General features: G+C 37.8%; 1 protein-coding gene across 1 annotated transcript in view; it reads left to right on the plus strand.

Annotated features, from left to right (window-relative positions):
* LOC128739314 (adipokinetic hormone/corazonin-related peptide receptor variant I-like) overlaps positions 1–17,047 on the plus strand; it is a 121,184-nt gene that overhangs the window by 70,287 nt on the left and 33,850 nt on the right. The window contains exons 4-7 of the mRNA XM_053834792.1: positions 642–843; positions 11,957–12,110; positions 12,257–12,451; positions 12,569–12,774. Coding sequence (XP_053690767.1) covers positions 642–843; positions 11,957–12,110; positions 12,257–12,451; positions 12,569–12,774 — 757 coding nt within the window. The remainder of the gene's footprint in view (positions 1–641; positions 844–11,956; positions 12,111–12,256; positions 12,452–12,568; positions 12,775–17,047) is intronic.

Here is a 17,047-nt window from a genome sequence, read left to right on the forward strand (position 1 = left end):
TTCATAAATTACGGTAGTGACCTTGTGTGTACAGGAAACAACTATATTTGGTAAATTGTGTTGGACAGTGTTGTATGAGAAATTCTAGAGATCCATGGTTTTTATTTCATTCTTATTTTCAAATATTTATGATTCATGATTCACTAATGGTTAGAAATTGTTATTAATTACTAGTGCTGGAGTAGTTTATGCTAATGCCAAGTTAGCCGTAGCAGCACTGTAAATAATTATAATCCTATAAATCAAATATCCTTGTCCCTCTTTTGATATTTTGGGCCGTGTGAATAATACTGTTACGCCAGTGCTATCAATAGCATTGATATATTTAGCATGAAGCAAATAAACATATTTAGGCCAATACCAATTTCTATTCACAACAGCAAAATTGAAGTCGAAATCCTATATACCATGCGGCCCACATTTCGTCAGAAAAAGGTTTGCTACTATAAAACCGTTAATGCAGAATCGAAATACCAAAATTGCTATAATTTCTTTTCCAGGAAAACTTTAATTTTCAATTCTGTGGCAGATTATCCCCCATTACTGATCGAATTCGGTATTTTGTTCTCTGTTCTTTCTCCCCCCATGGCTCCACCGTCCACCGTGCGCCGCTTCGTCGTTCCGGACCCGTGCCTCCGTAGAGTATAATTTTTCGCGTCCAGCAGCACCCACAGGTGCCGGGCTTCACGCAGTGCGTCACGTTCGGGTTCTTCCACACGCCCGGCATGGAAACGGCTTACAACCTGTTCTGCGTGATAGCAATGTACTTCATGCCGCTGATGATTATCAGTGCCGCCTACACGGTCATTCTGTGCGAGATTTCCAACCGGTCCCGGGAGAAAGGTAAGCAAATGCGAAGAAAAAAAAACAATGCAATCAACCCCCTGAGAGATTAGACCATTTAGAGTGGGATGTGGGAGAGTGCTGACAAGAACAAAAAAATTGAATGCGGAAATTGCCGCTCGAAGGGTGCTTGAAGTATTTGAAAAGTTCATCGTCGTCGTCGTCGTTGTCGACGTCGTGCACGGCTCAGATCAGTGCTCAGTCAGTGCTTCACTGGAGATGTAGGCTGAGCAGCTTAGCATACAACAAAACATTTCTGAAGGAAGAATCAAGAATGTTTTTCATTCGTTTTCCTATGAAGCACCTCTTCGGAAAGTTGCATCAGCGAAAAGTAAAATTCAGCGAACCTTGACGGGTGAAGAGCAAAAAGATCTGTCGAAAAAAAAAAGCAAAGCTCAGCAATTTCCAATATATATTGTGCTACTTTTTCCGATCCAATTAGTGAGTGGTACAAGGTTGAATCGGAAAATGAAATTCAGCGTATTTGAAAATGTGAATCGTGGTTGTGATGAGTTTCGTTTCGATTGACTTGATTCTGCATGAAGCTGCCAGTCAGCTTGTGGAAAAATTGCTCTTGCCTTGCCGGTTTGCCAGGTGCTATCCGCGATCGAGCAATCTCTATTCATAATTTTTTGTAACTTAAATTACGGTTTGGAAACTTTTTCATAAATAAATTGAGTTTTCTGTTGGTTAACAACAAACTCTGATGTTTGATGAAAACATGTGCACACTGTTTTTCGATCTCATAACTAGGTTGTGATTTTAATTTACTAAGGTAATCTGTTTTTAATCGAATTTAAACGCTCACGCTCTATATTTTTTGCTTGGTGAACAGTTTCCTGATAAAAATTGTTGCATAAATATGCTTACATGCAACAGCAATTCAAAGTTTCAAGTCTGCTAAAACGGACGTCGATCAGGCCTTATCATACAGCTGGCAGACTATGCTTTTAAACTGAAAGTTCAGTCGATTTACAGGAATTTACTACCCTGAAGTTGTTTGTTTATGCTTTACACCTGATTTAAAAGAAAAATGGAAGCCATCCGCTTGATGGTGACGAATGAATTTATTAAAGCAAAAAATCCTCATTTAATGCTTTCGTTGGCTGCTCCAGATGTATTTCCATGGAAACGACAGAATGTTCACCGGCTGCAAAGAAAATTGAGTATAGTCCAAAGGACGGTATAGAGCATTTTAATGAATCGTCATGAAAGAAGGGCAGAAGCAAGATGGAATAATAAATATTTTTAAATGTTTTGTGCATATTCATTTGGATTTTGTTATATTACTGAGCATGCTGGGTTTTATTGTTTATTGTATATTCATCTGATAGCATTATGTTTTAATGAAAGAAAAGTTGAAAAAAAAAATATTGAAAAAAAATACAGTCATGAACTTTTCATGTATTTATGCAGGGTAGGCCTCAAGGTGTGAATGCATGATCAAACAATTCTGGCAACAGGTTTCTGGTGGTCAACTGATGGAAAATGTTCGTCGTTAGGCATCTCAATGACAATATATACTTAATAGAAATACACGAAGTTAACCTAAAAGTGCCTACGAACTATAACGGGCTGCCAGCTTTCGATCCGGCGAGAAATCGGTCAGCTGAAGGACAATAGAGCCGCCGGAAAGAACCGGCCTTCCGGCAGAACTCTATAAAAATGGCTAATAATCGTAATCAATGGCACTTCACTGTATAATTTCAGGGTTTTGGGAGGAGGAAACACTACCGGAGGAGTGGATGCAAGGTGTGGTTTGCACCATCTACAAAAAGGGCAATCGGCTCAATTTCTGTAATTACCGATGGATAACGCTAACCGACGCCGCCTACAAGGTGCCCTCCTAGATTTTTTTATTAGAGTGGTTTAAACCCAGACGGTCATTCACGGTCGTCTATCTCCAATAGCAAGACATTTCGTATAGCAGTATCAGGCCCAGATAACACAAAATCGTAATAGAAAGTTCCCATTAAATCGTTTTCATGCCAATTTCAGATTGGAATTGTATAATGATTAGAGTATGTCAAACCGAAGTGAACAAAAAGTTGTTTTGCAGTCGTGCGTGTCTTCATATACAATTCATGACTGTGAATTATAAAGGAGTATGAACGATTGCAGCATTTCATTATATGTTAATCATATATTCAGGAGTATTTAGTTGCGTGTTATAAAAACTACGCAAAAAAGAATTACAAATAGTTGTCAAAATTCTCGCACGTATATCGCCTCCAGTTTGTTACATATATGTTCTTATATGGCGTGAAATATAACTTTTTTGTTCAGATATGATTTCGTATATCTCAGTTTCAATTGAGATATACAATCCAAATGGTTTACTGGGGGCTGGCTTTGTGGAGGCCCGTGCTACTACGGATCACATTTTCACACTCCGACAAATCCTCTAGAAATGTTTGGAATACAACTTGCTCACGCATTATATTTTTGTTGATTTCAAGGCAGCATATGATATAGTCGAGTGCAAACATCTAATAACACAGCAAGATAATACACGAGAACAGATTTTTGCACTAATGGACGCGGTTATTCGGTCATTTGGAACCAACTTGGCGGGGGTTAGGAAAAACCACCAAAAGTCGGAAAACTCAAAATAGCAAATAAATCTAGACAGATGTGATTTCTGCTAAGGAGAATTGCCCTCGTGGTGGCCGGCACCTCCGACGGCGGGTCGCCAGCAAGCCTCGTGGCCTGCGCCTGTCTCACTCTGAATCGTCTATGAAAAGTAATAAAACATTTTTCACGGAATTTTACCATAAAGTCGTTATACAAATTGTTTTTCGGCCAATTAGTCCCTTATGTTCATTAAAGTCTAAAGTCAAAGACCAAATACAAAAAATTGAAAGTTAAATGTGAAAGGACGAAAATCACAAGTCGGAAGACAAAAGTCACAAGTCTAAAGACAAAAGTCAAGAATAAATTTCACTCAAAAGTCAAAAATTAAAAAAAAACCCAAAAAGTGAATGTCAAGAGTCGAGGATTAAAAATTCTAAGTGAAAATTCAAAGGCCAAATATCAAAAATCAACGCGGAATTTTACGTTTCACGTGGAACTGGATTTCATATTGGACTTAAATCAGGCAATTAAACCTATAACTGAATTTAGAGCTGAGTTTGAAATCGGAATTCAAATTGGACATAAAATGTTTCTTGCAAATGCTATTAATCTAAGCTTTAAATTGGGCTTGAAGACGGTCTAAGTTGGACTTAAAGCTTTACTTTAGATTGAAGTAGAAATTTGAAACCGGATTTGAGTTTGGACTTGAAAGTGGACATGAATAGGTTTTAAATTAGTCTAAAAATTGAACATGAAACGAGAACTGAAATCCAATTTAAAGAATAATTTGAAATTGAACTGGAATCATAATTTAAATTGGATTTAGAATGGACATAAAATAAGACTTGAAATCGAACGTGAAATTAGGCATGAAAGTGAACTTGAAACGGGATATGAAATTGAACATGAAATCAGTGTTGCGAAGCCCACACTTGTGTGGTCTAATTTTCTCACACATGCGCACTAATTCTAACGAACACACCGACATAAGCATCCCTTTCGGACTGTTACTACTATTTATTCATGCACTGCAACGTATTTTTGCGGGGGTGTGTGTTAGCTAACAGCTACAGTCGTTGCTCTCGTTTTTCGTTGCAGCCCGATCTGCTGATGCCGATTACTCGCGATGGCTCACACTCCCGCCCGTAAGTAGTATCGAGGGCGAAGACGAAAAAGAAAAGGAAAAGTAATGCAAAATTTGTATCCCAGTGCACACCCAGCCTCACGGGCAGTTGATTTCTCACGAGTTATTTGACTCGCGAATAAGCTATGCAGGAAAACGATATAAGGATGTGCGTTCGTGAGTGTGTGGGTAGCAGAATGTTTGCGCACAACAACGGCGGCTGTTTCCTTTACGCCTGCGCGTGCGGTGTAAGCATTGAATGCTATGTTTTTCATACTCTTTCGCGTGTGAGTAGGCATCGTTGACTTCTCGCTCGATTCGTAACATTGCATGGAATAGCACTTGAAATTGAATTAGAAATCTTACTTGCAACTGGACTACAAATTGGATTCAAATTTAGCTTGGAATTAGACTTGAGGCAGAACTTCAACTTAAAATCTGACTTGAAATCGGGTATAAAATTGCATATGAAAGAGGATTTGAAATTGGCCTTGAAAACGGAGTTGGAACCGAACGTAAAATTGGTCCTAAATAAGGCTTGAAATTGGATTTCAAATTGGACATGAAATGAGACATAAAGTCCGAATATAATTTAAGATTTTACCTGAAGCTGGTCTTGAAAACGAGCTTAAACTGGGTTTGGATGAAAGTGGACTGGAAAGTTAGATTTCAAACCGACCTTGAAATTGGACTTCAAATTAGACATGAAATTGAACTTGAGTTTAGTTGTTGAGTTTATTATAGAGTGGTTTAACCGAGAAATTGAACTTGAAATAGTACTTAAAATTGAACTGAAATTGGACTTGAAGTTGAAATTTAAGTAGGAGTTAAAATTGAACTTGAAATTACACCAAATTGGTCATGAAATTAAACATGATAATTACCTTGTAATTATTGGGCTTGCAATCGCAGTTAAAATAAAATTTTATTTAAAACTGGATGAAATTGGCCTGAAAATGATAGGGGAGTTCAAAATGGACTTAAAATTGTACTTAAAATTTTGCTTGAAATCAGATTTGTAAAAAAGCAAAGCTTAGGGTTTAAACGTCTCTCTAAGACTTAAACCTTCTTTATCGATAGACTTCACAGCCAGTAGGGGCAGAGTAGGGGCAAGTCCTCTATGGCCGGACAGGCTCTATGCCCGAACACTAAAAATTATGACGCTTTTGTTTCAAAAGGTAAACAAACGAGAATTGACAAAAGTTCAACCATTTAAAACAGAGAGAATCGAGCAAATTTCATGAAAGTGTATGTAGTTGCAAATATTATTAATATATAAAGAAGCAATATTCTAAACGTTGGCTTGATAAAGTTGTTTTTTCAAAACAGTTTAAATTTGGCATGAAAATACAACATTTTGAGCAATAAACTTGTTATTTTGAAACTGTGTTGCGTCCCGATCAAATGAAAATAACAAATTTATAACAGAATGCGTTCTAAATAACAAGTGTTTTATAACAAAATCTCCTTTGCGTTTTGTTATAAACTTGGTCTCGTTAGTAGTTGAAATAACAAAAATTGTAACAAAACTGAGTACTGAGTAATTCTCGCTGAAACGGGGCCACTACTGACACGAGGTCTTCAAATATTGTAACTTTTACGCTTAATTGGTTGAAAATGGTTGAAAAATAAGAATTACACTTTTGATACCTCGAAATAGTGGACCCCTCGTGCGCCAAGGGGTCTAACAGGTTAAAAAAAAGTTGAATTTTGAGCAAACCTTGAGATCTATATCATGTGATATTTCATAAATTTATCATGAAACAACTAACAAATGGCCCGGTTCTGTAAAGAAGAAGAACAGGGCTTTCAAATGGAGTAAAATTATTTTTGGCGGCCATCTTGGATTTGGTTGCCATATTGGATTTTACTAAACAATCGCCGTTTTCACCATGAACCTCCCAACCGATTTTCATTTTAAGACCACCATTGGAAAGCTAAGGAAAGCTCTTTTACTTATAATCCGTATTTTAGTCATAAATCAATGAGAAAAAATTCTACAAGAAACATTCATAAAATTAGGTGTGCAATGGCATTAACTGAATAAAACAGCAGTTATTTGTAGCAAGGTTCACAATTTTCATATAATAATTGTGATATTTCCAAATTTTGCTATGAAACAAACTATAAACGACACGGTTTTGTAAAGAGACGAGATAGAGTTTATAAAGAAAGTGAAAAAAAATCGACGGCCATCTTGGATTTGGCCGCCATGTTGGATTTTATCAAAAAATCCATTTTCCATTCCATTCCATTTTCACCACGATCCCCACAACCGATTTTAATTTTAAGACCACCATCGGATAGCCGAGAAAAAATGCTATAAGAAAAATTCATCAAGTTAGGCGTACAATCACATTAACTAAACAAAACAATTAATTTTCTGTAGCAAGATATTCCATTATATGAGAGTTGTAAACCTTGATACAGATAATAAATTGTTTCGTATATGTAATGCCACTACACATGTAATTTGATGAATGTTTCTTATAGCATTTTTTCTCATTGATTTATGACTAAAATACGGGTTATAAGTAAAAGAATAAGATAAGTCATATAACAATTGGAATAGGCCAACTTTTAGAAACGATTAATTCGTCACCAATTAAAATTAAATAATTTTTATATTTCATTTTTAGGGAAATTAATCAAAATTTAAATTCTACCAAACGATAGAGCTTTCATTTTCAAGAAACTGTTCCAAAGGTTCGATAAACCTAAAACCAAGTTTTCCTAGTCAAACGTGCAGTGGGCACGTTTTTTTTCAGTTTTGGGCTATTGTGCGCGCGAGTAACCGTGTTACAAAAGTTGGCGCGAGTGTTCGAGGGTTAATATCTTTTGATCGGCAAAACCAATTCTTATGAAATTTTGCAGATATATTTGCACCATTAAAACCACTAATTTGATGCCAAAATAATTTAAACTAGATATATTATCTTAAATGAAACCGTCATAAATTAGAGTAAAATTTAATGTGATGTATGCGATTGCTCATAACTTTCAAATAAAATGTCCAATCAAAAAACAAATCAGTAGTGATCTATTAGGCTATATTACCTTTCAAATGAGACTAATAGCGCCTAAATCGGTTTGGCCATCTCTGAGAAACAGGCGATAATTATTACCTTGTCAAAACAGGTTTTTTAAGCATAACTCTTAAATTACTTGTTTGTTTTCAAAAAAAACTTCTTGCAAAACTTAGCGTTGACAAGAGCTTTCATTTGATACTAAAATAATTGAAATCGGTCGTATGGTTCCGGAGATAATCGTGTCACGTGGTTTTCACATTTTTGCTTATAACTTTAAAACGAAATGTCATATCTCAAAACAATTTAATAGTGATATACTGGGCAATAATACCGAGCCCGAGCATAGAGGACTTTCCCCAGCAGGATAGTTACGGGGCTAGTGCAATGATTGTACTAGCTCTATCTAGCAAGCACCGCCTAACTGCGATTCGAACATATGAAGACTGACTTGTTAGACCAGCGTCGTACCTCGAAACTAACTGGGCGATAAACCAGACTTGGTATTGAACTTGAAATCTGAATTGATTCAAACATAAAGTTTTACCTGAAATTGAAATAAAATTAACTTAGGATTGCACAGTGGTCCAAACAGCGAAATACGTGATCGTGTGATATTGCGCCGAAACGTGAAGTTTTTCGCATGTAGTGTCTTTAGGAACATTTGTGAGAGAAATCTTTAGGTGATTGATTCCTTTAAAAGTGGGATACGAAATTTATTTTCTCGTATATTCGAGATACAGGTCTGGTCTTTTTGGCAAAGTTGCAGTAAATTTCAATACAAACAACTTTGTCAAAGACAGCATACTTGTATCTCGTCATGGAAATTATCTATGAAGCGTTATTCGTGGACAAACTTTTTAAAACAGTTTTTAAACCCTGACTTATTCTGGTCAGTTTTTACGTGTTTATAGTGTTCTAGAAAGTTGTTTATCTTGCTAAAATCAACGTTTCAATAGAACATCATTATATGTTATCTTCTAAAGTTTCGGAGATTTTGAGCTTTTTTGATGAAAAATTGTACTTTTTTAAGGTTAAATATTTCCCAAATGGTGGCAGAACAAACAACTCCTACTTAAAAGTACAACAAAAAACCTGTAAAAGCAAGTGTCAATTGACTGTATCTGTTTGTATTCTCAAAAGTTATAGTTGTTTTAAAAATCCATCTCAGTCATTTTTACAGAACAATTAAACTGTACTTCGGATGCAACAAACGCCATTTTGTTTACGTTGACAATCGCTTTCTGACAAGTTATTTTTCCTCCTATTTCTGATTCGAAAATGAATGTAGACTTAAAATTATTTGACGCAATTTATAAGAGAAAAGCTTCCAAATAACTAATTTAGGTTTATTTTGTTCAATTTTGCATTGCTCTCTCTCTTTCCGCATTTTTCTAAAACAACATTTGATGATGAGTCATTTCATCTACACCTTTATTTAACATAATTAACTAAATATGGCGTACTGCTTACTTAATCATTCCAAGAAAATTCGGTCTTTCATGACTCGGCCTTTTGTGACTGTTGTTGAAATTCGACCATTTGGATTTCGGCCATTCGTGATTAGACCATTTGTGTTTCGACCATTCGGTACCAGCCCATCATGAGTGTGTTCTTTTGAAAAAACATCAATCGAAGGAATTGAACAAAATAGGCATAAGTTAGTTATTTGGAAGCTTTGCTCTTATTAATTGCGGCAAATAATTTTAAGTCTACATTCAATTTCGACTTGAAAATAGGCGAAAAAATTGCTGGTAACTTAACTTATTAGAAAGAGATTGTCAACGTAAACTAAATGGCGTTTATTACATCCGAAGTTCACTTTAATTGTTTTGTAAACATGAATGAGATGGGTTTTTAAAACAACTATAACTTTTGAAGATACAAACAGTGGCACTTGCTTTTACAGGTTTTTAGTTGTATTTTTAAGTAGGAGTTGTTTGATCTGCCACTATTTGCCACCTTGAGAAATATTTAAGCTTAAAAAAGTACGATTTTTCACCGAAAAAGCTCAAAATCTCCGAAACTTTAGAAAATAACATATAATAATGTTCTATAGAAACGTTGAGTTTAGCAAGATAAACCACTTTTTAGAACACTATGAACACGTAAAAACTGACCAGAATAAGTCAGGGTTTAAAAACTGTTTTAAAGAGTTTGTCCACGAATAACGCTTTATAGATAATTTCCATGACGAGATACAAGTATGGTGTCTTTGACAAAGTTGTTTGTATTAATATTTACTACAACTTTGTTGAAAGTACCAAACCTGTATCTCAAATATACGAAAAAATAAATTTCGTATCTCACTTTTAAGGGAATTAATCACCCAAAAATTTCTCTCAAAAGAAGGGACTTGTTATACCAAAAAATGTTCCTAAAGACACCATATGCGAAAAACTTCACGTTGCGGCGCAATATCACACGATCACGTATTTCGCTGTTTGGACCACTGTGGATTGTAGTCGAAATATTACTTAAACCGGACTTGAAATTGCTTTTGAATTTGAATTAATTTGAACTTCAAATTTGACTTCAATTTGAGCTGAAAACTCGTCTGGAAATTGGATTTCAAATTGGACTTCTCACTCACTTGAACTTTGATTTGAATTGTCTTAAGGTTAGACTTGCGAATGGAATTCGAAATGCAAAGAGAATTCTTGGTGCTACATTCCGACGCGATTTGGCCTTCTGTTCTGTTATTGTACAGGACAATTACTGGGCTAATGCTAAGATCCCTAACATTAATTCTAACCGTCTCTGCCAGTCGAGATTCGACCTCGAGGCCTAGAAGGCCAACTGAACTTCCTATTGGATCAATTTTAACACTATTGAATGTACTTCTCACAAAAATACCGAGCGATAAAACCAATATTTTTGTAGGTCTTATTATTTTTGAGTTACATTTGTTTATAAATTAACGAAGAATATGGAGCTCTTTTTAAAAGTTATTCTACACCTATTTAAAAAAAATTGAGGATATGTAATGGTGCTTATTTAGATAAAGTCCTTAAACCTAACAAGTTTAATTGGTTTATGAGGATGTTTATTAGGATGCTGCCAACCGCCTGGACAAGTTGGCGCGAATTGCATCGTTAGCGATTTTTTATTTGTACTTCACCACAGAGTGAAATTTAGATTTCTTGCCTTACCTATTCATATTGAAATTTCGTAATAATGGCTCAAAGTCATAAAAAGAAATCAGCAGCGAATGGCGTGCCAACGCGTTAGCACATTTGCGGTGAAATTACTTCATTATGGCATAATTGAGTTGAATTCTGGCGTTCCGGGATTTATTGTCGAAACATGCGTGATTTTGAAGAACCCCTTTTCGAGAAATGTGTCACTTTCAAAAACATTCCAACGGCATGCAGTGATGGCGAAATTTCGTCATCCACTTCCGTCGTGTGTGTGTTTGTGTGGTTGACCGGAGAAGTGCCCCCTTCTTCAGTGCAGAAGAGCATATTGATGAAATTGAATTTCGTTCTATCGTGGTTGAGTCTTTATTATCAATCCTTGCCTTAGTCGGCCGTTGATTATAATCAATCTAGCCTACACTCGTATTGTGCGGCCTGGCCCAGACTGGTGTCTCATGTGGACCCGACAGTTGCCAGGCTCTTTTTGATAGGCTCGACATAGTACATGGTCTAATGCCGCTCAATACCGGACAGTTGCAAATGACTCGACATTGGAAAATTTCGCTTTATCTGTAGCTTTTGAAGCATTAATGGCTCTATGCTGCCATTAGGCTGACCATCATGATGATGATGATGGTCAAAGTGTCACTGAATGTCCGAGCGCCTATCGATGTATGGGTTGCTAGCCACAGACCACGTTTTCGCAGAGGATATTATTCCGTTGAAATCGACGTTCGGGGACATTCGTTCGACTGAAGCAAACTGGCATCGATAATGATGGGGATTACTGCAGTGCTGTTATTGAAAATGCCATTTACCGAATAGTCACGTCATACCAAATGCGTTTCGAAATGTTTTTTGGACTGACTGGGAATTTAGAAAACTATCATGCGCTCGCGCTCATTCGAACTGCAATGGAGTCGCATGGTGTTTGGTTTAATATTCCTGATTTTCGTGCCCATTAAAATACTTTCAGGTATATTTGCATCAGTTAAACTAGCTTGTAGCACAGACAATTTAAAGAAGTCTGTTGTAGATTCTCAACGCATATAACGAGGTTTTCGAGGGAAATGGATTGTAAATTATTCGGAACAGAACGACTGCAATCGTCGTTTATAGGACTCGATAGAGCACCCTTCATTGATTAAAATCTCATACTACGGCTTTGCTCTTTTTCGTTTGCTTTTCCCACATTCGGTGCCACGATAATCAACTTTGCGGCAAACGGCAATTGGATTTTGGATCGTGTGCAGAAACTATCGATACGAGCCACCAGCCGGGAATGCGACTGCGCTGCAACGATCTGACCCACATCGAACGAGCCCGGCAGAGGACGCTTCGGCTCACCATAACCATTGTCGTCGTGTTCGTCTGGTGCTGGACGCCGTACGTCGTCATGACATTGTGGTAAGCCAACATCTAAATGTCTCCTCCCCCTCCCCTGTACACGTTCCTTTTCATTTCAATTTAAAACGATTGCAAATGAACTCCAGCTTTAAAACCAACTGAACCAATAACGACCCTGTAATAATTGTAATTTAATTGCCCGACAGGTACATGTTTGATCGGGAGAGTGCCATCAAAGTGGACGGCGCCATCCAGGATGGTTTGTTCCTGATGGCCGTATCGAACTCGTGCATGAACCCGCTGGTGTACGGTTCCTACGCAATGAAATGCCGGTGGCCCTGTCAGAAACGGAACACACCGAACGGACTGCAAACGCCCAACGCCGCCCAGCGAAGATCTACAGGTAGGAGTCTCCGAAATCCCCGTTTCGGCTAACGAAATTGCATTTTTGTTCGCAATTAGCTCATTTTCATCAATTTGTCATTCATTTGTGCCGGCAATGTTTTAATCTTTCTCATTGGCTATGTGACGTTTTCGCCCGCAGATGCTGTCTCTGGGATGGCGGGACCCCACTCGGATCGGCTAACCGGGCGTGACAATAAGGACGAGCTGGTGTACGAGCGGGAGCAGAGCATCAAATTGAATCGGCTCAGTCTTAATGATACGCTGCTCGGCGGTGGACAGCAGGGAAAACTTGGCGGCACCGGAGCCTGCGGTCTAACCGGTAAGTCGAAATTCGCAAGCGGACCGTCTGACTGACTGTCTGTCTGTCTGAGGGTTTGTCAACACGATCAAACACGGCCCGCTTTTGCTTTTCCCCTTGGGTGCTTCATCCATGCGGAATCCAATTATCCGTTGTTTGCGATGGAAATGATCACTAATTCCGCAGTCGCTGCAGTTTGATACGATGGGGCTTTTAGGCTCGAGCAGTCATGTTTCTAATTGTGATTCTACAATTAGTCAGAAACTACAACAGAATTAATTAATTTTGGCACCCAATTTGTTTTGAATACTTGTTAAATGGTTTTGGAATTGGTTGTTATTTTGATACAGTTTCAAAAATCACCATATAGCAAATCTGAAATAACAGATAAAACTATGCCCTTTGGATCTTCGGGTGTGTGTGTGTATTTTTCCACGCCGTTGTTTACTGTCAGCGATGGAAACACGGTGGCATCCACTTTAAACCTGCAACAGTAAGCAAACTCAGCATGCCATGCTATCCAGTACCGGTTGCTCGCTCGAAATTGAGTGCCGTAGGCAGTTTGCGGTGGTGGTTGAAGAAAAGTTTTAATTTGATTCGCGGTTTCAACCACCAATGGTGACGCACCGGAGAGGAAGACAGCAGCGGGCGGTCTGGTAAGCTAAACAATTGCTTTCGGCACGTTTCAGCGTAGGTTGCGAAACTGCTGTGTTTACATTTGTGGTGTCTACATTTCCGATCCGTCGTAAACAACATGGCTGGAGTGCAGAGCACTCGACCACGATGGGACATAAATCTAAACCTACAGCGACTACCGCGTGCAGGGATTAGAAGGAAAGTTTAGTTTTGTGCATAATCCATCGTTTAAAATATTATGTTGACGTATGTTTGTACTGGTGAGCTGGAAACTAATAAATACCTGGGAAAACGAGATATTTCCGCATGAAATGTACCATCGTTATCAGGCCACTGCAGCACACTCGAGGTAGATATGGGGAAACTATTTTGTCAGTATTAAAGGATTAGCGAGAGTGAAAAGGCTCATTTGGTTTGGTGTGCATTCGAAAATATGAACCAACGGAATCAACGGACAAAAAAAATCTACAGGGTTATGGCAAGAGACAACCGCGAGGTTGACGTGGGATTGCGTTAGTCTAGGTAGTCAAATTAATATGGCAGCAGCCAACATTCGACCAACCATTTTTTCCTACTTGTAAACGTTTGAATCAACCCTTCAATAACGAATTTAAGCAGTCCCGGAAAGGTAAAGTTCGGATGAACTTTGTTTCCGACGGTCGAGCCAGCCTAATATGTGTCCTTCGACTTATGAAATTACCCCAAAGATTACCCATCGACGGCGTTTGCCCTCTTGGCTTACGTGTTCAATAGTTTTTAATCATCGCATAAAAAGAGTAAAAAAAGAGCTGGGAACAACTATCTAAGCATATCCACGAGAGAGAATTTGGTCAAGTATCGACGAGTGCGGAATGAGTTGACCACGATTCTAAAGAGGAAAAAGCGCCAGAAGGAGGACATAGATCGTCAGGAGCTGGAACAACTATTCCGGGATAATGACACGCGCAAGTTTTACAAGAAGGTGAACCAAACTCGTAAGGGCTCTACACCTAAACCTGACTGCTTCGTCGTAATTGCCTATTCCCGTCCTATCCAAAATAAATTATTAAAAATATCAGTGTTTTTTATGACACCCAATGCAATCAAAGATCAATCAAAGTGAGCTGAGACCTATTTATATGCTTTTTTTTTTTCATTAAACGATTACTAGCAGCCAAATTTTCTATGTTTTTTCGTGCGACGAAGAAGAAAATATCGGCTAATTGTTTCAATTTCCGTCATTCATAAAATGAAAATAACTCACACAAGGCATTGTCGTTATTCTGCAGCCGGGAAACTTGCTTGACCTGCAGAAATTTTTGCAGAATAATATTGGTCATGCCGTCCTACACAAATACATGCCGGCTAATTTCGTAAACGTTGTTGTGATTTTTAGTTCGGACGATGAAAAATGTTGATGGATGGATTTTTAAACGGTACGACGAATTTAAGAACTAAAGTCAGTTGTCTAATTTCATTAAAATGCTTTAATAATCGCTTTTTAGTGAATTCAAAGTGCACGGATCGGAAGGTGAATGTGTTTCAGTCAAATCAACCACAAGAACTTTTTGAGTATTCATTATATCCATCCAAGAAATGATGAAAATTAGAGTGGCTTCACTTACTACGACGGGAATTAGAAATAAACCCGATGTTCCGAAGACGTGTCGATTTCTATCTCAAATAGCAAGTAAGATCGTATAAAAAAGGTTCCTTTCACCACTAGGTGGATAAAATCAGGTTTTTGTATCGTTTTCTTTGTTTCCGCTCTCATTTTTGCTCCGTTTTCCATCTCTTTTCCTGTTCCGTGTTTGCTGTTTCATTGTTCCGTTTTTCGACGTTGCCTGTCCCATTTTTCATTGTTTTCAATTCGTTTTTCCTTCATGGTTTTCACTCGTTTTTTTGTTAATTACTTTCCCGTTTATTATTTTCTTTTTGTTCTATTTTTTCGTTTCCAGTTTACATCCATTTCTAACTCTTTTGAGCTCCATACTTTTTGTACTTTTTGTACTTTCCAATCATTTGCCGGTGATAATAAAATAGTTATGTTTTGGGGGGGTGCAATAATAGTGATACGTAAAGTGAATTTAAAGAAAGCAGACAAATAATTTTATTTGCAGAACACCAGAGTTCAGTGAAAGTGAAAGAATAGCTATAAGTTCTATCATGCCGACAGTCGGCCATTTTATTTTGCTTCTGGTGTGCATGCCTGAAAATTGTGCAAATGCATGTCAATGCTATATGTTTCATTGTTCATTTGCCTGCCTCCAACGGATTCGTCAGCTATTAGTAGATTGCAGCGATGTTAGCAGTAAATTCCGGATACCTATAGCAAGATTCTGATAAGTATTCTGGTTCTAGGGCTATATGAGTATAAACAAATTGGTGAAATTGCATTTTGTCAATGTAGTTGTGGCGTGTTGCGGGCCGGAATGGGGCTCGGTCCTCGGTTTTGCTTTGCCGGCCTATTTACTTCGATTACTCGGCATCGGTTCTTGTGTGTGGGAGCTCTCCATATATTGTATGGTTTCTTGTTTTTGATCTGCCTACGTATACGTTCCGTTTTTGCTTTACTTTCTTGCGCATGGTGATCGCGCAAATCGTCAATATATTAATGGAACGTGCAAGTTTTGGTGGCGTTGTTGTTCATTTACTATCTCTATGAAGAATTTGTAAGGCAGAAGGGATTCCAATTTGAAAAATGGAAGTGATCGAAGAAACTTTTATTTTCACACATTTTGATGCTTTGATGATTAATAAAAAATGCAATAAAATTGTTTTACTTGTTAATATTTGGATATGGCTGTAATTTAGTAATTTCAGTAAGTAATTTTGTTCGTAAATAGGCATCTACTGTAAGCTATAGTTGGCACCACTTGAGCCGCCATACTCTGAAACAAAAACCATGGTATCTCCTACAATTTTGCAGAAAACGCATGCTTTTTGTAAGTACCATGAAAAAGCTATTCAAATTTACCATGATTCTTGTACAAGTAATATGTTCTCAGATAATTTTGCCACCTTTCATGGTCATGTCTAGTAATTTTGACTACGATTCTGTTATTTTTGTTATGTATCGGGGTGACGCCGAAAGTAACGCATAGTAAATTTGGCCAGAACACTGCTTAAGCTAAACAGAAATCTTTTCTGCAAAAATTCACTGGTGTGTCCTCTTAATTTTGCCCTCTAATATGGTAACAATTACCATGATTCTTGTTTCAGTGTAGAGTGCAGTGTAGGTGTACAGGGGGTCACGACCGTGTCTACTCGGGCATGTTGGATTTTCCACCAGTCATTTTGGTTATTTCTATTATGAATTTTTATTTTAGTTAACTGGATTTCTTAGAAAATAATCGAATATCAGGGCTAATCGCCAGAGACATCGCGCATGTTTTAATGAAATCTCACCGAATTCACGCGTAGCTTCCGTCGACAGATCACATAATCTATTAAGATGAATCCTGATATATCCCTCCTTCTACTAACAAAAATTCCTTTCCCGAAATGCTTGTGAAGATGCAGAGGATTCCCTGGTCTTTAGTAGCAACAAGCATTGGACTAACATTCCTTCCCATCCTATCAGGACCCGCATTCGGACGTGGCCGGCGTCGGTATTGATCAGCATGCAGGGACCTGATAAGGTTGCACAATGAGGAATAGCGTATTGTCCCAAGTACGC

The sequence above is a fragment of the Sabethes cyaneus genome, chromosome 3, assembly GCF_943734655.1.
Source record: "Sabethes cyaneus chromosome 3, idSabCyanKW18_F2, whole genome shotgun sequence".
NCBI classification, from domain to species: domain Eukaryota; kingdom Metazoa; phylum Arthropoda; class Insecta; order Diptera; family Culicidae; genus Sabethes; species Sabethes cyaneus.